At 49.2% G+C, this 25,096-nt stretch overlaps 1 protein-coding gene across 2 annotated transcripts in view; it reads left to right on the forward strand.

The window, feature by feature from the left end:
• The window catches only part of SSR1 (signal sequence receptor subunit 1), a 41,235-nt gene that overhangs the window by 15,483 nt on the left and 656 nt on the right, over nucleotides 1–25,096 (forward strand). The window contains exon 8 of one of the 2 annotated variants that reach the window (XM_060188745.1): nucleotides 4,754–4,817. In XM_060188745.1, coding sequence (XP_060044728.1) covers nucleotides 4,754–4,817 — 64 coding nt within the window. Of the gene's footprint in view, nucleotides 1–4,753; nucleotides 5,547–25,096 lie in introns of those variants that run through there. The other variant, XM_007523283.3, reaches the window with a different exon arrangement.

The following is a 25,096-nucleotide window of genomic DNA, read 5'->3' on the forward strand; positions in this document are numbered from 1 at the left end:
GGCCTGACTCCAGTGTGTGTGTGTGTGTGTGTGGGGGGGGGGTGGCAGTGAGATCACATGGGCTTTAGGCCTGACTCCATTGTGTGTGTGTGGGGGGGGTGGCAGTGAGATCACATGGGCTTTAGGCCTGACTCCAGTGTGTGTGTGTGTGTGGGGGGGGGGGGGGTGGCAGTGAGATCACATGGGCTTTAGGCCTGACTCCAGTGTGTGTGTGTGTGGGGGGTGGCAGTGAGATCACATGGGCTTTAGGCCTGACTCCAGTGTGTGTGTGTGTGGGGGGGGTGGCAGTGAGATCACATGGGCTTTAGGCCTGACTCCAGTGTGTGTGTGTGGGGGGGTTGGCAGTGAGATCACATGGGCTTTAGGCCTGACTCCAGTGTGTGTGTGTGTGGGGGGGTGGCAGTGAGATCACATGGGCTTTAGGCCTGACTCCAGTGTGTGTGTGTGGGGGGGGTGGCAGTGAGATCACATGGGCTTTAGGCCTGACTCCAGTGTGTGTGTGTGTGTGGGGGTGGCAGTGAGATCACATGGGCTTTAGGCCTGACTCCAGTGTGTGTGTGTGTGTGTGGGGGGTGGCAGTGAGATCACATGGGCTTTAGGCCTGACTCCATTGTGTGTGTGTGGGGGGGTGGCAGTGAGATCACATGGGCTTTAGGCCTGACTCCAGTGTGTGTGTGTGTGTGTGGGGGGGGGTGGCAGTGAGATCACATGGGCTTTAGGCCTGACTCCAGTGTGTGTGTGTGGGGGGGGGGGGTGGCAGTGAGATCACATGGGCTTTAGGCCTGAATCCACTGTGTGTGTGTGGGGGGGTGGCAGTGAGATCACATGGGCTTTAGGCCTGACTCCATTGTGTGTGTGTGGGGGGGGTGGCAGTGAGATCACATGGGCTTTAGGCCTGACTCCATTGTGTGTGTGTGGTGGGGGTGGCAGTGAGATCACATGGGCTTTAGGCCTGACTCCATTGTGTGTGTGTGGGGGGGGTGGCAGTGAGATCACATGGGCTTTAGGCCTGACTCCAGTGTGTGTGTGTGGGGGGGGTGGCAGTGAGATCACATGGGCTTTAGGCCTGACTCCAGTGTGTGTGTGTGGGGGGGTGGCAGTGAGATCACATGGGCTTTAGGCCTGACTCCAGTGTGTGTGTGTGGGGGGGGTGGCAGTGAGATCACATGGGCTTTAGGCCTGACTCCAGTGTGTGTGTGGGGGGGGGTGGCAGTGAGATCACATGGGCTTTAGGCCTGACTCCAGTGTGTGTGTGTGTGGGGGGTGGCAGTGAGATCACATGGGCTTTAGGCCTGACTCCATTGTGTGTGTGTGTGTGTGGGGGGTGGCAGTGAGATCACATGGGCTTTAGGCCTGACTCCATTGTGTGTGTGTGTGTGGGGGGGGTGGCAGTGAGATCACATGGGCTTTAGGCCTGACTCCAGTGTGTGTGTGTGTGTGTGGGGGGGGTGGCAGTGAGATCACATGGGCTTTAGGCCTGACTCCATTGTGTGTGTGTGGGGGGGGTGGCAGTGAGATCACATGGGCTTTAGGCCTGACTCCAGTGTGTGTGTGTGGGGGTGTGGCAGTGAGATCACATGGGCTTTAGGCCTGACTCCAGTGTGTGTGTGTGTGGGGGGGCTTCTCTAGCACTTCTTTCCCTTTGAATTGACTTTGTTTTTTAATATATTTATTTACTGATTCCCTTTTTGTTGCCCTTGTTGTTTTATTGTTGTAGTTATTAATGTTGTTGGTTATTATGTCCTTGTTGTTGGATAGGACAGAGAGGAATGGAGAGAGGAGGGGAAGACAGAGAGGGGAGAGAAAGGCAGACACCTGCAGACCTGCTTCACCGCCTGTGAAGCGACTCCCCTACAGGTGGGGAGCCTGGGCTCGAACCGGGATCCTTGTGCTTTGTGCCACGTGCGCTTAACCCGCTGCGCTACCTCCTGACTCCCTTTGAATAGACTTTTTTTCTTAAGATTTTATTTATTTATCAGAAAGATAGGAGGAGAGAGAAAGAACCAGACGTTACTCTATGACACATGTGCTGCCAGGGATTGAACTCAGGACCTCATGCTTGAGAGTCCAAAGCTTTATCACTGCGCCACCGCCTGGACCACTTGAATTGACTTTTAAACATCTAATCTTTTAGATGAATCGTGATTTTACTTCAGTTCCCTGCGTTGAAGCAGTTGAAGTATGGGAGGCACCTTGTCAAGAGCGTCTACTTTTGAGAGCTGCCCCCCCCCCCCAGAGTAGGCAAGTAATTAAGAAAAAGGCAGCCCTCAGATTTATTGTTATTATTATTAGTGAAAAAGATAGGGGAGAGAGAAAGAACCAGGCATCATCTGGTACATGTGCTACTGGGGATTGAACTCAGAACCTCATGCTTGAGAGTCCAATGCTTTATCCACTGCGCCATCTCCCAGGCCACCCATCAGATTCATTAATTACACTTTTTAATGTTAAGATACTCTGCTTGTAATACACTACCTCTGAATATTTCAGTCTGCAAAGCAATACTATTTTCTTGATACAAATAACATTTAAAGACTAATTGCCTGTTCTGAGATGCCTACATTTGTCTCAGCTGTTTCATACAGTCGACTACGATGCGTCGCAGCTGGGGGCAGCAGCTTGGGAAGTCGGCTGCTGGTCCTGGAGGGCAGGGCTGTGAGCCTTCGACATACGTTTGGGTTCAGTTGCTCTTGGGAGAGGCCAGGGTTCTAAACTGGTGTCCGCACTGAGGATGAGTAGATCAGTCTGGCGCTCTCTCCTGGCTCCTTTTAGCTAAACTGTGTCCTGCCTGGAGGAGGAGGAGGACACAATTAAATAGATTTAAGTTGCTTAGGTTTTTGCTAACAGTGTACTTACTCCTCTGTGCTTCTTCCAGTCTCAGTCCCATCAATAGTGATAGATACCATGCTGAACACTGGACTAGGAAGCTAGTAGTTACATGATCTTTCTTTTTTTAATTTTAATTTTTATTTATAAAAAGGAAACACCGACTAAAAACACTGGATAAGAGGAGTACAACTCCACAATTCCCACCACCAGAACTCCGTATCCCCTCCCCTCCCCTGACAGCTTTCCTATTCTTTATCCCTCCGGGAGTATGGACCCAGGCTCATTGTGGGATGCAGAAGGTGGAAGGTCTGGCTTCTGTCATTGCTTCCCTGCTGAACATGGGCATGGACAGGTCGATCCATACGCCCAGCCTGTCTCTCTCTTTTTCCTAGTGGGGTGGAGCTCCAGTACACATTGGTGGGGTCGTCTGTCCAGGGAGGTCTGGTTGACATCGTCTTAGCGTCTGAAACCTGGTGGCTGAAAAAAGAGTTGACATATAAAGCCAAACAAATTGTTGAACAATCACGAACCTAGAGGCTGGAATAGTTCAGATGATGAGTTGGGGGAATGGGGGTGTCTCCATTTTGTAGAGCATGATCTTTCTAAGTAGAATTTATCACTAGGACTTTTGGGTTACCAGAAAGACATGTCTATTAGAAAAATAGGCTAAGTCCTGGCATATTCTTTGGCCCAGTTCTCAAAGTACACAGCACTACATGGGCAGTAATGGTTTTAGCAATGCCAAAACCACTGCTTTTCTGATGGGGAGGTTCACGTGAGCTGAAGCAGGCCTTCTGGTCCATAGGCTCTCAGTGACCTTCAGCATGGTGGGGATTGGATTTGTTGAGAGGCTGTAGACACCACTTCACACCTGCAGTCTTCACAAAAACAGCTTAGGACTAGAAGGATCCGTTAATTGTGTAAAGTTGGGAGTTTAGTCTAATCTCTTTAAAACTGCTGAAAGATGTAGATGTCATCAGAAAAATAGAATTTTTCAGTGACGATAAGTGCTTATATGTGTAGCGTGGTCTTAGTGTTGATGTATTGTCCAGTTTCCTTTATCCTGCTGTTTATTCCAAAATACAGTTAAATATTCTGCAAATTGCATTGCTGCATTTTAAATGTCAAATCCTAATCTGCAACCAGTGTGACATTTTAACTGTAAATATGATTAAGAATATTTTGCATGCTAGCTCTCCATTGCAATAATTACAGTTTCATTTTAATTTATCTCCTGAAGGATTATTTTAAAGGTTAATTTTTGAAGACCTATACAAGATGAGGGGCATTTATTGATAATACTATTGGATTGTTGGAGAAGTCATGATGCTTTTTTTTACTTTTTGTTTTTTATTAAGGATTTTATTTATTGATTGATGAGAAAGATAGGAGAAGAGAGAGAAAGAACCAGACATCACTTTGGTACATGTGCTTCCAGAGCTTGAACTCAGGACCTCACGCTTGAGAGTCAAGCACTTTATCCACTGCACCACTTCCCAGACCACACTTTTTTTTTTTATATTTATTTCTTCCCTTTTGTTGCGCTTACTGTTTTATTATTGTGGTTATTGATGTCATTGTTGTTGGATAGGACAGAGAGAAATTGAGAGGGGGAGAGAAAGACAGACACCCGCAGACCTGCTTCACCACCTGTGAAGCGACTCCCCTGCAGGTGGGGAGCTGGGGGCTCGAACTGGGATCCTTGTGCCGGTAGTTGCGCTTTGCACCACCTGCGCTTAACATGCTGCGCTACTCCCATCATGACACATTTTTGCATAGAAAAAGACATGACTTTTTCCAACAACCCGATAGATGGCTTTCTTGCATGTGTTTTGTGTTTTGAACTTGAATGCTTTTTTAATTGTTTTTAAATTGCATGTGTATATATATATTAGGCAAATAAAAACTTTCTCTCTTCTCCCAGATAAAGCATCGCCAAGAAGGTTGCCCAGGAAGCGGGCACAGAAGAGATCGGCAGGATCTGATGAGTAAATGTTCCTTTGTGCAACAGTTCAGTCTGTGTACTTAACCTGCCCTAATGTTTTTCGGCCTGATGGGAATTAGTGCAGAGAAGCCCTGTCACCACAGACGGCGACTCCTCCTTGTTGTGTGGATAGAACAGTCACAGTCTGTGGCGATCACACTGCTGAAAATGCACTGCATTCGTTTAAACCATTAAAATGATGTGTGTGCGTGTGCGTGCGTGCGTGTGTGCGTGCGTGCGTGCGTGCGAGCGAGCAGCTGGTCTTACCAGAAGCTGACTGAACTACCTGAAGCAAGCATGCCTTCATGCCTTTCGAATGCTGACAGCAACATGTTGCCTCCTCCTCCTTGACATCTGACAATCCCCCACCCCAGCTCCCAAACTCATGTATTCCCTGTGTGGGAATACTGAGCAGAGATGGCCTGTTTGCGGTGACTTAAAAGGAATTGTTTCTTCTTTGAATTAGCTCAAATCCCAGCAAACGGCCCAAGTTAACTTTCTGTCGTCATTGATTTTATTGCTTTTACAGTCGTATTCTAAAGGCATATGTGAGCTTAGCGCTTCTTAGCAATACAGTTGTTTCGGCATTCTGCTGTTGTTTGTTATAATAATGCACACCTTCAAGAAACTCCCCAATGAGCTGAAGAAATTTGCCATCTCTCTAGCAACAACATTGTGAATCATAAAAATTCTGCTAATTTTGACATGTAAAACCAATCCCCCCCTTTTTTTTTCACAAAAAGAAAATGGTACATTTGTGGGAGCTGAACTGTTTGTTTCCTATCATTGATCTGAAATGGTTTCACATCTACTTTGTTTCAAGAACCCATTTTCCTCTTAGAAGCATTTTGCGTAGGAAAAGCTGCCTTGGTCAGCAGACGAAGTCTGAGGTCAACTTAAAGGGACAGGGCTGTATTCTAACAAATAACCCATCTGTGGGAGAACACAGAAGTCGGACATTTTTTAATTAAAACAATTTGTTTCCAGCATACTGAAGTTTACTAGGAAAAGAGACTCGGGGTTTGGGTGGTTGCTCACTCAGTGGATAGCGCGTGTGGGTATGTGGGTTCAAACCCCTAGTCCCCCCCACCTGCAAGGGGTTGGCTTCACAAGTGGTGGGACAGTATTGCAGGTGTCTCTGCTTTTTCCCCTCCCTCCCTCCCTCCCTCGCTTCCTTTCTCCCTCCCTCCCTTTCTTTCTGTCTCTCATCTCTATCAAAAGAAAAAAGGGAAAAACAAAAAAAGCAGCGGGGAGCAGTAGCAGGCACTGGTCCCTGTCAGTAACCCTGGCTGGGGGGGTGGGGGTGGGGACAAAAATGCACTTGACAGAGTGGGCAGGCAGAGGCTACCCAGACATTAAAAAAAAATTTTTTTTCAGTCTAATATTTTAGAAAATTTTGTTGTTGGTATAGCCTTGATTTCGTTAAATCTGAAGAATACCAAAATTGTAAGCATTTAATCACAGAACCAAAATCCATAGCATTTGCTACTGTTGCCCTAAGAAATTAAGTTTGGTGTTGTTGTTAAAGTAACTGAGTGAAGGGCAAAGTGTGATAGTATGATTAACAGGCTTTTTCCCTCTGTTTCTAAGCCATATTCTCCCACTTATCTTTTGTATGGTAATGGTAATGGTAGTTCTAGTGGGTTTTTAATTCCTGGCCTATTTTTACTATGATGAGGTCTGAGTTCTCTTCAGATACCCACCTGGCACCCAGGCCGAATACACACACACACACACACAAAAAAAAAAATAGCAAGCTTACACAAAAAGTCTTTCCGAGTCGTTTAAATATTTAAACATCTGAGCCAAAGCCAGTGACAATAGATGTTACTGTATAGCTGTCAGTCTCTTTGCAGATAGGGTCTAGGGCATCAAATTCTTGTTATCGGCATTGCTGAACTATAAACTCTGTACCTGTAATATAAAGTGTTTGCGTTTCCTGTTGGGCTGTAGTTTATTTTGGAAAAGCTCTGTGAGCTCTGCAAAACTGCATGGTTTTTGTTAATATAATAAAGGAGACCCTCCACTGCTTAAGGAAAATGTCCGGACAGTGTTGTGCATACCCACATCTGCGCAACTACTCAAAGATAAGGCAGGGGCGTGGTCACAAGGCAGAAGTGACCTGGAGAAGCGACCCATTGGCCTCACTAGACTTGGGCCGTGACGGCGCCACCTTGCGGACAGGGCGCCCAGTGTCTTGGCTGTCTCCCACAGCACCCCTTTCCACCTCTTGAGGCTCACATCAGTGGCTCAGACATTGCTTGCCATGTTTCGTTTCTTTACCATAGATTGAGAACAATTAAAAACGTAAATCCTCAGATACTAGGGTCTTCTGTAGTGTCTGTCAGTCAGTGTTTTTAGCCGAAACTAGCTCCATTATGATTGGAATTCAATTCCACACATGGTTTGTTCAAGCACACTTAATAAGTAGCATATTCTTTAAGATGTCTTTTTTTTTTTTAAGTGTAAATATTTAGGTACAGTTTTTTGTTTTGATACATTCATTTGCTATACCAGCCACGGTTTCCAGAATTTTCCTTTTTGAACAACTTGGTTTCAGAATCTGTAAAATGAACTAAGACTCTTCTGTGTATCAAGCCTGTCGTGCAGACCTGTGAGAATAATGTATCCATAAAGCATGGATCTCGCTTCGCCTGTGTAGCTTCATCATTCATTTCACGGTTTCACGTGGGAAGGGGTTTGAAGACTGTTCCTGCCCTTTCAAGTGTGTCTGGGAAGAGGCAAAGGAAATGGGGCCTTTAAGGCAGAAGCCTAAGGAAAATAGAAACTGAAGGAACACTGATCTCTCAACTCTTAAGCAAGCTTGAGAAAACAGTGGCTTTGCTGGGAGAAAGGCAGATTTGGTGTGTCTGAAGATGGGTGTGTATGGTGTGCATGCTAGATTCACCGCCGCCGCAGTCATGTTCGTAGCGCACCGCCTCAGCTGGACTCTGGCTTTGTTGGGGAGAAGTCAGTGGTGATGACGTGACTTTGAATCCTGACAGAATCATTGGTGTGATTGGGGGGGGTACATTAGTGGATAAACATAACAATAGGTGAGACCTTTTGTCTTTGTCTTTTGAGGTTTCCTTCAGCTTTTAATGTAGTACAGATATAATTTAATGCAGTAAGGATAGAATCTTTTTACAGCCGTGATCTCCACATCTCTCACAGAGGTGCACATCTGAGAACAAATACACCCCTTAAGATTTTGAAAGGTGTAGCATTATCTTCCTTAGCTCTTTAATCTATGTTGGATTTTTTTTTTTGAAATGTGACAAGTGATATTCTTAATACTACTTTTACTGGGATGTTTGGATTTATTGTTAATCTGACCTGTATGCCTGTTGGAACATCATCTTTAGATGATATTGGGAGGGTAAAACACTACTTAAGAACTGGCTAGCAGACATCTAAATAATAACTTTAGGATTTTTATTTACTGTCACTATTTTTCTTAGCAGAACCCTGCTCAGCTCTGGCTTGTGGTAGGACTGGGGATTGAACCTGGGTCCTCAGAGCCTCAGGCAGGAATGGCTTTTTACATATCACCATTGTGCTATTCCAGTATCGGTGTGGTTTTTATCCTTGTTGAATTTATACAGAAGTGTGGAGCCATTTATAAAGTAGCATTTAATCTGAAGGCACGACACTGAGGTTTAAGCCCCACTTCACTTTTGTATGTATTTTGTTTTGCTTTTTCCATTTTTTAGAAATAGGGAGAAAGATGGGAGTCGGGCGATGGTGCGGCAGGTTAAGCTCACCTGGCGCGAAACACACGGACCGGTGTAAGAATCCCGGTTCCAGGCCCCCCTCCCCACCTGCAGGGGAGTCGCTTCACAAGTAATGAAGCAGGTCTGCAGGTGTCTGTCTTTCTCTCCCCTCTCTGTCTTCCCCTCCTCTCTCCATTTCTCTCTGTCTTATCCAACAATGACTATATCAACAACAGTAATAACTACAACAATAAAACAAGGGGGAATAAATATTAAAATAAAAAAAAGAAATAGGGAGAAAGATAGATCCCTCCAGCACTGCTTCACTCGTGTGAAGCCCTCTCCCCCTCCCACCACAGGTGGGGACCACTGCCTCAAACACTGCTCTTTCCATAGGGTAACTTGTGTGCCCTACACACACGCCACCATCTAACCCCCTTTTCTTTTTTAATTTTATCATTGTTTCAATGATTCTTTTTAATTGTTTTTCCCCCATTTGTCTTTATTTTTTTTTTATTGTCTTTATTTACTGGATAGAGACAGCCAGAAATTCAGAGGGAAGGGGGTGATAGAAAGAGATAGACACCTACAACACTACTTCTTCACCACTTACAAAGCATTCTCCCTGCAGGTGGGAGACTGGGGGCTTGAACCTGGGTCCTTGTGCACTGTAACGTGCACTCAACCAGTTGCGTCAGTCACCACCCGGCCCCTGTTTTCAGTGGTTTTTTATTTTTGTCATTACCACCAGGATTATCTCTGAGACTTGGGCGCCTGCACTACAAACCCACTACTCCTGGTAGATCGTTTCCTCCCCTCTCTATTCCGATCTGATAAGGCAGAGAGGAAGTGCGATGGGAGGAGTCAGAGGGAACAGCAAGGCCTGCTTACTGCTCCTGAAGCTCCCCTGCAGGTGGAGAGAGGAGGCCTCAAACCCACGTCCTTCTGCGTGGCACTGTGGGTGCTCAACCCAGTGCCCCATCACCTGGCCTCTTTATGATTTGATTTTTTCTTACACTTATTTTTTTATTTTCCCTTTTGTTGCCCTTGGTTTTTATTGTTGTTGTAGTTATTATTGTTATTGATGTCCTCGTTGGATAAGACAGAAACGGAGAGAGGAGGGGAAGACGGGGAGAGAAAGAGACACCTGCAGACCTGCTTCACCGCCTGTGAAGCGACTCCCCTGCAGGTGAGGAGCCGGGGGCTCGAACCAGGATCCTTACTCCAGTCCTTGCACTTCGTGCCACCTGCGCTTAACTTGCTGCGCTGCCACCCGACGGCCATGATTTGATTTGATTTTTAAAGAGGGTACTGCTCAGCTCTGGCTTCTCGTGGTGCTCGGGATTGATCCTGGGACTTCGGAGCCTCAGGCGCTAAAGTCATTCTGCAGAACCACTGTGCTATCCCACGGCCCTTTGCTGCTTTTTCTCACCGCTGTAGGAAAGGAGCTCATTCTCACATGTTGCACTGCGTGTGCAAGGACCCGAGTTCAAGCCCCCGCCCCCCACTTGCTGGTGGGAAGCTTTGCAAGTAGTGAAGCAAGGCTGTAGGTGTCTCTTCTCTCTCTCCCCCTTCCCTCTTGATTTCCCGTTGTCTCTATCCAATAAATAGTTTTAAAAATTTAAGCATGGAGCTCTTTTATTAAAGACATCACCTGCACTCTGTTCCACCACCTGTCCCCTCCTACGTAAGCCTTTGCAGCAACCCTAGAGAGAGATCACGCAGCCGTCACTGCGGGAGACGGCGAGATGGGAGAGACCGAGCCTCCTGGTGGCTGTGAAGGGTCACGTGTGGGAGGCGGGCTTGTTACTTAGAACACTTGCGCAGCTCCCAACTACCTGGTTTTCCAGACCCTGGGTGCTGTGACACTAACTGGCACACCTGTTGCAGTCAGTCCTTGAGGACCGCCTCGACCCCAGACCACTGGCAGCTCCCAAGGCATCTAAGAGGTTATAAAAGCACTTGGGGGAGTCGGGCGGTGGCGCAGCGGGCTAAGCGCAGGTGGCACAGAGCGCAGGGACCGGCGGAAGGATCCCGGTTCGAGCCCCCGGCTCCCCACCTGCAGGGGAGTCGCTTCACAGGCGGTGAAGCAGGTCTGCGGGTATCTTTTTCTCCCCCTCTCTGTCTTCCCCTCCTCTCTCTCTCTGTCCTATCCAGCCATGATGACATCAATAACAACAATAATAACTATAATGAAAAAACAACAAGGGCAAGAAAAAGGAAAATAAATAGAAACAGAAAAGCACTTGGGTATTGTGTGTGTTATGTAAATGTGGTTATTTGCAGGGCGGAAGACCACATGATGGTTATGCAACGAGACCCTCGAGCCCAAGTCTCCAAAGTCCCAGGTTCAGTCCCCCACACCACCATAAGCAGAGCTGAGCAGTGCTCTGGTAAAAATAAATAAATAAATAAATAAATAAATAAATATGGTTATTTGAAATTTGACGCTTTCTAGATGATAATCCGCATGATCTCCCTAGTCTTTAATAATAGTGTCCCCAAAATAAACCAAATCATGTTTTTTTTTCTCTTTTGTTCCCCTTGTTTTATTGTTGTGTTTATTGTTATTGATGTCGTCATTATTAGATAGGACAGAGAGAAATGGAGACCGGAGGGGAAGACGGGGAGAGAAAGACACCTGCAGACCTGCTTCACCACTTGTGAAGCGACTCCCTGTCCTGCAGGTGGGGAGCCTGGGGCTCGAGCCCGGATCTTTACACTGGTCCTTGCGCTTTGCGCCATACACGCTTAACCCACTGTGCCACCACCCGACGCCCCCCAAACCCTGGTTTTTAAAGGACATCTTAGGGGCCAGGAGCTGTTGCACTCCTCAGAGCACACAAACCCCCTGCCAGGGGAAGCTTCCTGGGTGGTGCAGTCACTCCCTATCTAATCCCTTCTCGGTTTCTATCCAAAGGAGGGGCATGGCGCCCACGAGTGATGAATGAGGATTTGCTACCAGCGCGGGCACTGAGTCCCAGAGAAGGCCCTCATAGAAATTAGGAGAATGAAAGCTGTCTTAAGAGGGTCCAGGAAGGTGGTGCAGTGGAGCTCACCACCACCACACGCGACGCTAGAGAGTTGACCCTGACTTCATGGATGGCGGACGACGGCTTTTGCTCTCTCCCTCTCGTCTCGTTCTAAAAATGAGAAGTTGAGCTAGCTGGAGAAGTGACTCAGTGGCCATGTCCTTTTATGATGCCTTTGATTGATTTATTTAAAAAATTTTAAATTATCTTTATTTATTGGATAGAGACAGTCAGAAATTGAGAGGGTGGGGGGAGATAGAGAGAGAGAGAGACACCTGCAGCCCTGCTTCACCACTTGCAAAGCTTTCCCCCTGCAGGTGGGGACCAGGGGCTCGAACCTGGGTCCTTGTGCATTGTAACGTGCACTCAACCAGGTGCGCCACCACCTGGCCCCACCTGTGATTTATTTTTTAAAAGTATTTATTTTAAGCAGAGCACTGAGTAGCTCCGGTTTATGGTGGCATGGGGGATTGAACCTGGACCTTTGGAGTCTCAGGCATGAAGGTCTCTTTGCACGACCATTATGCTATGTACCCCAGGCCCCCTTGATTCAGCTTCCAACACGGCCTTTTAAAATGATTTCTTTTTTAGAGTTAGATTTCCTAGTTTGGATTTTCAAGTCGGTTTATTTTCATGCTAGAGAGAGAAATACCAGCCAGGTAGGTCGTAGCAGAACAAGGGCTCCCGGCCAGGCTTCTGTCTTTGGGTGAAATACAGACTTCAGGTTCCCATGAGAGACGCAGTGGAGCACAGAGGAAAGTCTCCGTTGTTCGAGAAACCCAGGAAAGAGCACAGAATGTCGCCTCGCCTTCTCTCCCAGCGATTTGGGTCTGTTGAGCAGCATGTCTGCTGCCCACTACTTCACTCAACTATCTTACTTGACCTCATTCTGTAGCTTCTAGGACACAGTCATGTGACAGCTCTCGAACGTTTCAGCAAAGAACGACAACCCAAAAGCGGGCCAGCTTTCATTTGCTCCATGGTGGCACGCTGAGAAGTATTCCCATGCCAGCATCTGGGTGTGCTTGTAGGTTTTTGTTTGTTTTGATTTGATTGATTTCTGACTGAGACCGAGGAATTGAAAGGGAAGGGGGAGACAGGGAGAGACACCTGCAGCACCGTGTGAAGCTCCCCTACCTGTAGATTGCAGCCGCGGGGACTGAAGCCTGGTTTCTTGTTTTCTTTTCTCCTTCATTTTTGTTGAATTGTTGGATAGAGACAGAGACACACCTGCAGCCCTGCTTCACCACTCGTGAAGCTTCCACCGCCTCCCCCCTGCAGGTGGGGACCAGGGGCTTGAACCTGGGTCTCTCTCTGCACTGTGATGTGAGCGCTTGGCCAGGTGCGCCACCACCTTGCTCCTTATTTTTGTTAGTTTGCTTTATTTTTTTTTATTTACTAGATAGAGACAACCAGAAATCGAGAGGGCCCAGCAGGTGTTGTCAGGGAGACTGAGTTTCCTGTTTGCTGTTCCCACACCAAAAAGTCAAGTTCCACTTGAAAGCACTCGGGACTGTGACTCTCAGAAAGCACCTGTGACATCATCAGAGGCAGGTGACTGCAGCAGCGGAGCCTCAGGACGGGTGAGGAAAGGAACCCCTGGGCCCTCCTTGGCTTATTATTATTATTATTATTATTATTATTCATTTGCCACCAGGGTTATTGCTGGAGCTCAGTGCCTGCGGAACACCATTCCGTATGACTTTCTTTTCATTTTTATTTATAAAAAGGAAACACTCAGGAGTCGGGCGGTAGCTCAGCGGGTTAAGCGCACATGGCACAAAGCACAAGGACCAGCGTAAGGATCCTGGTTTGAGTCCCTGGCTCCCCACCTGCAGGGGAGTCGCTTCACAGGCAGGTCTGCAGGTGTCTATCTTTCCCCCTCTGTCTTCCGCTCCTCTCGCCGTTTCTCTCTCTCCTGTCCAACAACGACGACAACAATAACTACAACAATAAAAACAAGGGCAACCTAAAGGGAATAAATAAAATAAATATTTTTTTAAAAAGGAAACACTGACAAAACCCTAGGATAAGAGGGGTACAACTCCACACAATTCCCACCACCAGAATTCTGCATCCCATCCCCTCCTCCAGTAGCTTTCCTATTCTTTTTCCCTCTGAGAGTATGGACCCAGGGTCATTATGGGGAGCAGAAGGTGGGAGGACTGGCTTCTGTAATTGCTTCCCTACAGAACATGGGTGTTGGCAGGTCGATCCAGATACCCTCCTCACCTACTTCCTATTACACTTCACTCACTCACTCCAAAGCTAACTTTATCCAAGCAAGGGCTGCAAAAGCTGAATAAGGGCAAGAGACTGGCATACTTTAACGATGACTCTTTAGTCACTATCAGGCCACCCAGTCAGCTGGGGCCCTAATAAGGGAGTCCTGAGATTCCCAAACAGACATGATGGGCCTAGACCTCAAATAGATCCCTCTCTCCATTGTTACTGGTCATCTCTATCAGGAACAACACAATAGACCCCTTTGTGGGCCCCCATAGGACCTTGCTCTCAACTGGGATCAACAACGGTAGAGAATGTTCCATCCTCTGAAGGGAGGCTGGACAATAGACTCTATGCTCCACCTGAGGAAGATGGATCCTGATATTGGGGCAGCTTGGAACGTTCCTACTCGTGACCACAATGTGAGCTCAGATCTACAGGGATGCAGAGGTCACATAGGCTCCTAAGCTGAATATGGGCCCCAGATCACATGAAATCGATGGGGTTTATAGTCAACAATATTTATACACCTTTCCCATATTAGGGAGCTACTCTCTTCCCTGATCCAGCTTTCTGTCGCTTTTCCAGGGACATCACCTCCCCAGACAATAACTTGGATCCACCTGCATATCAGATGTCAGGCTCAGGAAAAAAAAACTAGTATAGTCATGGGCCCTGTGACTCTTTTTTAAGCTAGTTTGAGAGACACACCACAGCACTGCACCACTGTCTGTTAAATCTCCCCCTGCAGACGCTGCCATGTGATGCTGGACAAGGGCTAACACTCAGGTCTTCATGGTAAAGTGTGCTCTGCCAGGTGAGCTATCTACCGGCCTTGCCCAGAAGCTTTATTGGGAGAGTTGCCTGCCTTTTGTTCCCCTCCCTCCTTTCCTTCCTTCCTTTATTCCTTCCTTCCCTTTCTCTCTCTCTCTCTCTTCCTTTTCCTCCCTTCCCTTTATATCTATTTATTGGACAGAGATAGAAATCAACAGGGAAGGAGAGATAGTGAAGCTTTCCCGCTGCAGGTGGGAACCGGTGGCTTGAACCTGGGCCCTTGCACACTGGAACGTGCCCACCCGGTGTGCCACCACCCAGCCCGAGAGCTGCGCCTGCCGTCTTGATAGAATGGAGTGGCCTCTTGGCCCTGCAGGTCCATGGCCCTGTCCCCACTGGTGGGACCTAAGAGCTGGGGCTGGAGAGGACAGTGCGGTGGGAAGTGCTCTCCTGGGTAGGAGGGGAAGACAGTCACATGGATGTCGCTTGGTGGAGTTCCACCTGCATAGTGTCTCAACGCCTCCCATTTCAGGAGTCGCCAGCAGGCCCCCTGCAAAAGGTTTCCAAGCTCACACGCCAGGCCAGAGCGGCCTGATCTGGTTCCCCAGAGGCGCGGCCTGGGCTGTGTCTGCCGTGTGTGACCCGGAGCTGTATCTCCCTCTTGGTCCTGGTCTCCAGGCCCTGCCTCTCCCCGGGTGGGTTTCAGGTTCCTCTCTACCATCCGCTGGTTGAGTGCATGCCTTATAGTGTGCAAGGACCCAGGTTCAAGCCCCTGGTCCCCACCTGGGATGAAATTAGACTAGCATCTGCAACCTGGTTTCTTAAAAGGTAGTAACTTATGAAGCAGGACAAAATGTTTAGTAAACAGGAACCAGAAAGTAGGAATAGAGCAGGTGAGAACAGGGGTTTGGAATAGGAAGCAGCTGGGAAGTCTTATTTTAGGCATATCCCAAGGGGCCCATGACTGAGTGAGAAGTCTTAGAGAGTACTTCTCCTTTAAAGGAAATCCTCATCTGCTGTTTCAAACAGCAATGAAGGGCTGGCATCCGTCCATAGTGTGTTCTGCCTCCTCTGGAACCTCCTCCAGGCCCTGCTGTGCTGGGTGGGGCAGGGGGACCCCATCCTGGCCCATAGGCCTTGTCTTGCCCTCCTCTGCCCCCACCGGGGTTCGGGCCGAAGGACCTCGCCACCTCCCTTTGAACTGTCAGCTCCGTGACAGGAAGGACTTTGTCCGGCATGGCCACCACGTTGAGGCCCCCCCCCCCCAGTCCCCAAGCAGCACCTGGCTGGCACATGAAGACATGAAACAGGTGGGACTTGGGAGTCGGGCGGTAGCGCAGCGGGCTAAGCGCATGTGGCGCAAAGCGCAAGGACCGGCATAAGGATCCCGGTTCGAGCCCCCGGCTCCCCGCCTGCAGGGGAGTCGCTTCACAGGCGGTGAAGCAGGTCTGCAGGTGTCTGTGTTTCTCTCCCCCTCTCTGTCTTTCCCTCCTCTCTCCATTTCTCTCTGTCCTATCCAACAATGACGACATCAACAACAATAGCTACAACAACAATTTTTAAAAAAGGGCAACAGAAGAGAAAATTAAAAAAAAAATAGTAAATGTTCTTCTTGAACATTGTGTCTCTCCCCCACGCCATCTCATTAAAACACATTTTAAAAATTAAAAAGAAATAAGCAAGCAACCAGAGTATCGAGACCTACAAAAAGTCCACAAGGCACCCACTCCTAACACACGAGCAGAAGCAGAGTCAGAGCTCCCGAGGTAGAGAGTGCAGGCCGGGCATTTGTGCCACGTGCAAGTACCACAGTGGGACTCGAGAAGCCCCATGCTGTGTTGCCTCTCTCAGAATCTTCTTACTTAGGACAGAGACAGAAACTGAGGGGGAAGGGGAATGAGAGGGAGAGAGAGACCTGCAGACCTGCTTCACCACTCATGAAGCTTCCCCCCCAGGGGGCCAGTTGGTGGCGCACCTGGTTGAGCGCACCTGTTACAATGCGAAAGCATCCAGGTTCAAGCCCCCGGTCCCCACCTGCAGGGGCAAAGCTTCACGAAAGGTGAAGCAGGGCTGCAGGTGTCTCTGTCTTTCTCCCTCTGTATCACCCCCTTCCCTCTTGATTTCTTGCAGTCTCTATCCAATAAATAAATAAAGATAATTTAAAAAACTTGAAGTGAGTCGGGCGGTAGCGCAGTGGGTTAAGCACAGGTGGCACAAAGCACAAGGATCCCGGTTCGAGTCCCCAGCTCCCCACGTGCAGGGGGAGTCCCTTCACAGGCGGTGAAGCAAGGCTGCAGGTGTCTATCTTTCTCTCTTCCTGTCTTCCCCTCCTCTCTCCATTTCTCTCTGTCCTATCCAACGACGACATCATTAACAACAATAATAACTACAACAATAATAAAAAAAAAAAAAAATTGAAGCTTCCTCCCTGCAGGTTGGGCCCAGGGGCTTGAACTAAGGTTCTTATGCACCTTAACGTGGACTCAACTATGCGTGCTACTTCCTGGCCCTGTCTCTCTCCCTCTCTATCTGAATGAAAAAAAGAGAGAGAGGGAGGGGGGGAGAGAGAGAGGAAAGAAAGGAAGAAAGAAGAAAAGGGAAAAAATAGAGGAAGAAAGAAAGAGAAGAGAAGAGAAAAGTTGGCCCAGGAGCAGTGAAGTCATATTGGTGAGGCCCCAGCGCCAGAGCTCAGAACAAAGGACCAAGACTAACTACCCTGAGGAAGTGCTGAGAGTCCTGCCAGCCCCAACTTCCGTCTTAGGAGGAAGCGTTCACGAGGCTCCCCAGGAACTCTTCCACTGACGCTCTTCCTTCTATGGGGCAGAAGAAGCTTTGCTCACACCCTGGGTTTTTGTCTCATCACCTTGGTGGGAAGTATCCCTCCGTCCTCACGGGATGGGAAGTTTTGCAAGCAGCTGCCGGCAGCCAGTCCCTGTGGCTGTGCTCTGCTGCCCTCTGCTGCCCACAGACAACACAGCCACGAGCACCTCTCCCTGGGCGTGTTCAGGCAGGAAGGACTGAAGATGAGATTTAGGCAAACTACTCGCTTCATTCCATGCAGCCCAGTCTGTACACGCCCATGCCCCAGCCCCAAGAAGCGAGTAAAGTGCTGAGGTAGTTTATCTAGTATTTAATGCATATATGTATATATGATAGAAATTAAGAAGGGAGGGAGAGACCTGTAGCACTGCTCCACTGCCTATGAAGTTTCCCCACTGCAGGGGCTTGAACCTGGGTCCTTGTGTACTGCACTGTGTGCGCTCAACCGGTGGGCCATGGGCCATGGCACAGCCCCTTAGCCAGTAATTAAAAGACAATTTTGGGTAAAGCCTCGGTGGAACGATGGTTGGACTTTTATATATTCTCTGGTGATCGGAGTATCACTAGAAAGAGATCTGCTGGGACCGGGTGGTGGCACACTTGGTTGAGTGCACATGTTACAGTGTACAAGGACCCAGGTTCGAGCCCCCAGTCCCCACCTGCAGGGGGAATGCTTTGCAAGTGGTGAAGCAGGGCTGCAGGTATCTCTCTGTGTCTCTTTCTATCACCCCCTTCCCTCTCGATTTCTGGCTGTCTCTATCCAGTAAATAAAATACGGATAATAAAAAAGAAAGAAAGGGGGAGACGGGCGGTAGCGCAGCGGGTTAAGTGCAGGTGGCACAAAGCGCAAGGACCGGCAGAAGGATCCTGGTTCGAGCCCCCGGCTCCCCACCTGCAGGGGAGTCAATTCACAGGCGGTGAAGCAGGTCTGCAGGTGTCTGTCTTTCTCTCCCCCTCTCTGTCTTCCCCTCCTCTCTCCATTTCTCTCTGTCCTATACAACAACGAGGACATCAATAACAACAACAACCACAACAATAAAAAAAAAAAAAAACCAAGGCAACAAAAAGGAATAAGTAAATAAGAAAGACAGAAAAATGCTTATTTAGCCACTTGCTGAGCTGGCCAAGTCTGCTCAGAATATGCCCACCAGATTCCTCTCGTCTCCCCAGAGGGGCTGTATGGCTTCTGCGTGCAGAGCCAAGCACTCGGTCCTCCACTTTGCCTCCACGCCTGGGCATATGCAGACAAGCTACTCCGATGATGCTGGTTAGCGGTTGCTAGACTCGGGGGCCAGAGAGTGGCCTCCTGGTAGAAGCACTTGCATTGCCAGGTGCCAGGAGCAGGTTTTGAACCCCTTGCCACCCCGTGGGAGCACCTGCAGGGAGGACTTTTCATGCATGGTAGAGCAGGAATACTACAGTGTCTCTCTTTCTGTCTCTGGCTTTCACCTTCTATCTAAAGGGAATAGGCACTGAGCTCCAGGGATGACACTGGTGGTAAAAAAAAAAAAAGGGGGGGGTGTGGGCGGTAGCGCAGCGGGTTAGGCGCACGAGGCACAAAACGCAAGGACCGGCGTAAGGATCTCAGTTTGAGCCCCCGGCTCCCCACCTGCAGGGGAGTCGTTTCACTGGCGGTGAAGCAGGTCTGCAGGTGTCTGTCTTTCTCTCCCCGTCTCTGTCTTCCCCTCCTCTCTCCATTTCTCTCTGTCCTATCCAACAACAATGACATCAATAACAATGATAATAATAACCACAACAATGGTAAAAACAACCAGGGTAACAAAAGGGAAAAAAATGGCCTCCAGGAGCAGTGGATTTGTGTAGGCACTGAGCCCCGGCAATAACCCTGGAGGCAAAAAAAAAAAAAAAAAGAACTACAACAATAAAACAACAACAACAACAAAAAAGGAGTTGAATCCGAACTGCCCCCACGGGCTGGAGCCTTAGAGCAGTGGCCCTGGCTGTTTCCGTAGCTGTACATGGGCTCCCCGTAGTCAGCCAGTCGGTCTCCTCAGTGGGGACCATAATGCCCTCCCCGTATCACATGTGTCTTGTTGAATATTTAAAGACACTTCTTGTAGAGGCAGACAGGCAAACAAAAGCAGCTGTTCCCAATGCCTGTCCCAGAATGCTCTCATTTCCCTCCTAGACATTTGTTTAAAAATACTTTCATTTATTCTTATTGTTGGATAGATACAGAGGGAAACTGAGAAGGGAGGGGAGGGGAAGACAGACAGGCAAGAGAAAGATAGACACCTGCAGACCTGCTTCGCTGCTTATGAAGCGACTCCACACACAGGTGGGGAGCCAGTGGCTCGAACCGGGATCCTTGCCCTCCCCTCCCCTCCCCATCCTCCCCCTCCTCCCCTTCACCTCCTCCTCACCCCCTCCTCCCCTCCCCATCCTCTCCCTCCTGTCCTTCCTCTCCCCCTCCTCCCCTTCACCTCCTCCTCACCCCCTCCTCCCCTCCCCATCCTCCCCCTCCTGTCCTTCCTCTCCCCCTCCTCCCCTTCACCTCCTCCTCACCCCCTCCTCCCCTCCCCATCCTCTCCCTCCTGTCCTTCCTCTCCCCCTCCTCCCCTTCACCTCCTCCTCACCCCCTCCTCCCCTCCCCATCCTCTCCCTCCTGTCCTTCCTCTCCCCCTCCTCCCCTTCACCTCCTCACCCCCTCCTCCCCTCCCCATCCTCTCCCTCCTGTCCTTCCTCTCCCCCTCCTCCCCTTCACCTCCTCCTCACCCCCCTCCTCCCCTCCCCATCCTCTCCCTCCTGTCCTTCCTCTCCCCCTCCTCCCCTTCACCTCCTCCTCACCCCCTCCTCCCCTCCCCATCCTCTCCCTCCTGTCCTTCCTCTCCCCCTCCTCCCCTTCCTATCCTCCTTCCTCTCCCCCTCCTCCTCCCTTCCCCTCCCCATTCTCCTCCCCCTCCTCCTCCCCCCTCCTTTCCCCCCTCCTTCTCCTAGTCAGGCGGCTCCTCCCCCCAACCCCTACCCCACCCCACAGCTCCATGCTCAGCCATTTCTGTCTCCAACCAAGTCAGCTCCCTGTTAATGCCTGGTTTTGTTCTCCAGGTAATCTTAGGAGAAATAAGTCCCGGTTTGAGCCCCTGGCTCCCCACCTGCAGGGGAGTCGCTTCACAGGCGGTAAAGCAGGTCTGCAGGTGTCTGTCTTTCTCTCCCCCTCTCTGTCTTCCCCTCCTCTCTCTATTTCTCTCTGTCCTATCCAACAATGACATCAATAACTACAACAACAAAACAACAAGAGCAACAAAAGGGAGGAAAGAAAGAAAGGAAAGAAAGAAAGAAAGAAAGAAAGAAAGAAAGAAAGAAAAGAAAGAAAGGAAGGAAGGAAGAAAACTTGATGTACTTTGCTGACTAACGCAAAGACTCCAGGGTTGGGGAAATAACACAGAGGCTTTGTAATCATGCCTGGGGCACCAGAGATAAAGGTTCAGTGCCTTATACCACCAGAAGCCAGAGCTGAGGAAAAAGAAAAGAAGAGAAAAGAAAGACTCCAAAATGACTACTTGAGATAAACAGGATGAAAAGAACCCCCGTTACTTCTCTCCCTCCAAAATGCATTATTTCAAAGATTACTTTTTGCTCATGGGCCTCCTTCATGAATCCAATTGTCCCTCAGAGGCGTGGGGGAGGCTGGGGAGGCTGAGCTGAAGTGGGGAGCCCAGGACAGGACAGAGAGAAATGGAGAGAGGAGGGGAAGACAGAGAGGGAGAGAGAAAGACAGACACCTGCAGACCTGTTTCACTGCTTGTGAAGTGATTCCCCTGCAGATGGGGAGCCAGGGGCTAGAACCGGGATCCTTGAGCCAGTCCCTGAGCTTTGTGCCATGTGCGCTTAGCCCGCTGTGCTACCTCCTGACCCCCATGAAGTTTTTTTTTTTTAATAAGCACCACCCATGCACAGGTCCTAGAGAGTTCTGTATTCTTTTATTTTTTAATATTTATTTATTTATTCCCTTTTGTTGTTTTACTGTTATAGTTATTATTGTTGTTATCGATGTCGTCGTTGTTGGATAAGACAGAGAGAAATCGTGAGAGGAGGGGGAGATGGGGGGGAGAGAAAGACAGACACCTGCAGACCTGCCTCACTGCCTGTGAAGCGACTCCCCTGCAGGTGGGGAGCCGGGGGCTCCAACCGGGATCCTTACGCCGATCCTTGTGCTTTGCGCCATGTGCGCTTAACCCGCTGCGCCACCGCCCGACTTCCTAAAGGACTTTTTAGTACCTGAGGTATTCCCATAAGCCAAGGCTAAATTGCGCTCTGGCTAATAAGTAACTTTTAAAACAAAGTAATAATAATAAAAAAAAGCCTTTGCCACAGGGGTCTTCCTACAGGAGTCAGGTTGCAGTTGGAGACACCGCCTGTGCGTCCCGTCTATCCTGTGAGTCCAGGGACATCCTCCATAGTCCAGGGGCAGGCGGGCACATGCTTCTCCTTCCTTTGGACAGAAACAGCTGCTGTCAGGACAGCAGACCTGCTTCATCACTTAGGAAACTTCCTCGCCGCCGGTGGGGATCAGGGGGGCTCAAACCCAGGACCTTGCACATAGTAATGTGTGCATTTAACTGGGTGAGCCACCCGGGGCCCTTGGTTTGTTTATTTATTTATTTATTTTGCCTCCAGGGTTATCGATCACTGGGGCTCAGTGCTGGCACCATGAATTCACTGCTCCTGACGGCCATTTTTACCATTTCATTGGACAGGACATAGAGAAATGGAGAGAGGAGGGGGAGATAGAGAGGAGGAGAGATAGAGAGACTCCTGCAGACCTGCTTCACCATTTGTGAAGCTACCCCCCCCACACACACACACACAGGTCTCTTGTGGGAGGCCTTAGAAGGTAACCCAAAGTGTCAAAGGCAGAGGCGGCGGTGGTGGTGGTGGTGAGGATGGTGTTGGGACTAGAGTCTGCCCAAGCCCTGTTCCGGTCTGCTGCTGCCCACCTCGGTGCCGCCCTCCTCCCCACCCACCAAGGCAGGCCCTGTGGTGACCTCTGGATAGCAGCCGTCACTCTCCCTACCCCAAACCTCTCAGCAGCATGCCTGCAGTCTGCAAAGTGAAGACAGACAGAAATCCCTCCTCTTTGTGCCTGCCCACATGGAACCTGAATCGCCCCTTGAACTGGATTTGGGCTGAGTCCTGGCCTCGAGCACGCCACACCCTCCCCTGGAAGGAGGCACGGATCCCCACTCCCTGCTGGCCAGGCATGGGGCCACCTTTCATTCTGATGTCCTTTTTAAAAAATATATTTATTTATTTATTCATTCCCTTTTGTTGCCCTTTTTTTTTTATTGTTCTTGTAGTTATTGTTGTTGTTGATGTTGTCGTTGTTGGATAGGACAGAGAGAAATGGAGAGAGGAGGGGAAGACAGAGGGGGGGAGAGAAAGACAGACACCTGCAGACCTGCTTCACCGCCTGTGAAGCGACACCCCTGCAGGTGAGGAGCTGGGGGCTCGAACCAGGATCCTTATGCTGGTCCTTGTGGTTTGCTCCACGTGTGCTTAACCTGCTACTCTACCGCCCGACTCCCTCTGATGTCCTTTTTTATTTATTTTTATTTTTTAAAATTTCTTTTTGGGGAATTAATGTTTTACATTCAACAGTAAGTACAAAAGGTTGTACATGCATAACATTTCTCAGTTTTCCATATAACACTACAACCCCCACTAGGACCTCTGTCATCCTTCTTGGACCTTTTTTTTTTTAATGTGATTTATTTTATTTTGTTTTATTTTTTAATCTTTATTTATTTGTTGGATAGAGACAGTCAGAAGTTGAGAGGGAAGGGGCTGATAGAGAGGGAGCGAGACAAACACCTGCAGCCCTGCTTCACCACTTGTGAAGCTTTCCCCCTGCAGGTGGGGATCGGGGGCTTGAACCCGGGTCCTTGCACACTTGGCCGCTTCTGATGTCCTTTCTGAAACAGAGAAGTGTTGAAGCGATATTCGAAGCTCTCTGTGCCCTCCTCCTCCTCCTCCTCCTCCTCCTCTTCCTTCAGCTAGGCCACTCCTTGCTAACGTCTGACACAAAGTTCATGGTGTGAATTGCAGCTGTCTTGCCCCTTGACCCCTAAACACCGGAGCAGATGTTCTAAGAACTTTTTATTTATTTATTTATTTATTTATTTATTTATTTATTTATTTATTTCACACACACACCCCTGAGCAGGCCAGGCATTTGTCATGGTGCCCCGGGCGTGACACCCTTTTAAGTCCCTTTCCCTACTGTCGCTGCCCTGACGTCCCTGCACTGGCCCCCTGCCACCCGTCTCCCATCACCAGAGCAGATAACAGGAATGTGGGGGCTAAGTTCTCCACGTCCTTTCTGGGTTTTCTGCTCCATCCCATAGGGGTGGTCTGGTCTGGACCTTCTCAAGGCCACACCCCCACGAGAGGGCACAGGCTGTGACAGGGTCTCAGTGAGGCTCCGTCTCACCCTCCCTTTGGGAATCACAAGCTGGAACCCGATCATCTCCATGTGAGACTTCTCCGTTTGTTTCTTTGTGCAGTGAAGGGTGGCAGCGAGGGGAGGGTCTCTGGGCCTTTTGGGCGTGCGTGCGTGTGTTGCTGCGTGTGTGTGTGTGTCTCTGTGTGTGTGTGTCTGTGTGTGTGTCTGTGTGTGTGTGTCTCTGTGTGTGTCTCTGTGTGTGTGTCTGTGTGTGTGTCTGTGTGTATGTGTGTGTGTCTGTGTGTGTGTGTGTCTGTGTGTGTGTCTGCGTGTGTGTGTCTGTGTGTCTGTGTGTGTGTGTCTGTGTCTGTGTGCGTGTGTGTCTGTGTGTGTGTCTGTGTGTCTGTGTCTGTGTGCGTGTGTGTCTGTGTGTGTGTCTCTCTGTGTGTGTGTCTATGTGTGTGTCTGTGTGTGTGTCTGTGTGTGTGTCTGTGTGTGTGTGTCTGTGTGTGTCTGTGTGCGTGTGTGTGTGTGGCCTTTGGATACAGTGGAGCTGCCGGGTGGTGAGACAGTCCACTTGGGAGAGTGCCCGCTTTGCCGTGTGCTCAGCTTGGTTTAGCCCCGTTGCACCAGTGGAAGTTTTCTGTTCATCTTTCTCTCTCTTTCTCTTGTATTTTTTGTTGTTGGTATTATTTTTACTTATTTGTTGGGCAGTAAGCCAGCTTCCCTCTGCTTATCCCTGCGGTCTATCTACATAACCAGTTACCTAGGAACCGCCCTGCCTGCAGGGCATTGGTTTAATCCCCACTGGTTCATGATGTCTTTCTGCTCCATCCCCTCTCGTAGTACACCCTGATTTCCACCAGTCTCTTTTCGCTCCACCCTCTCTACGTCACATCCTGTTTCCACCCTACTTGGCGAGTATATATAAGGACAGGATTGTGATTAGAGATAGCTCAGATTGTGCTGTGTTCCACATGAATAAAGACTGAACTGTGTACCACTCAGCCATGAGTCCCTGGTCGTCTCTCTCTCCCGCCCGCAAAGCTAGCCCGGCACTTATTTATTAGATAGAGACAGCCAGAAATCTATTTCAGGGGGTGAAGTAGAGAGGGAGAGAGACAGAGGGAAACTGGCAGCCCTGCTTCACCACTCCCAAGGCTTTCCTCCTGCAGGCGATGACCCGCAGTTCAAGCCCGGGTCCTTGTGCATTGTACCATGTGTGTTCAACCAGGTTCACCACCACCTGGCCCCTCTCATTCCTTCTATCTGAAAAATCAGCCCAGAGCTGTGTGAATCCTTGGTGACGGGTAAA

The sequence above is a fragment of the Erinaceus europaeus genome, chromosome 4 (assembly GCF_950295315.1).
Source record: "Erinaceus europaeus chromosome 4, mEriEur2.1, whole genome shotgun sequence".
Classification (NCBI taxonomy): domain Eukaryota; kingdom Metazoa; phylum Chordata; class Mammalia; order Eulipotyphla; family Erinaceidae; genus Erinaceus; species Erinaceus europaeus.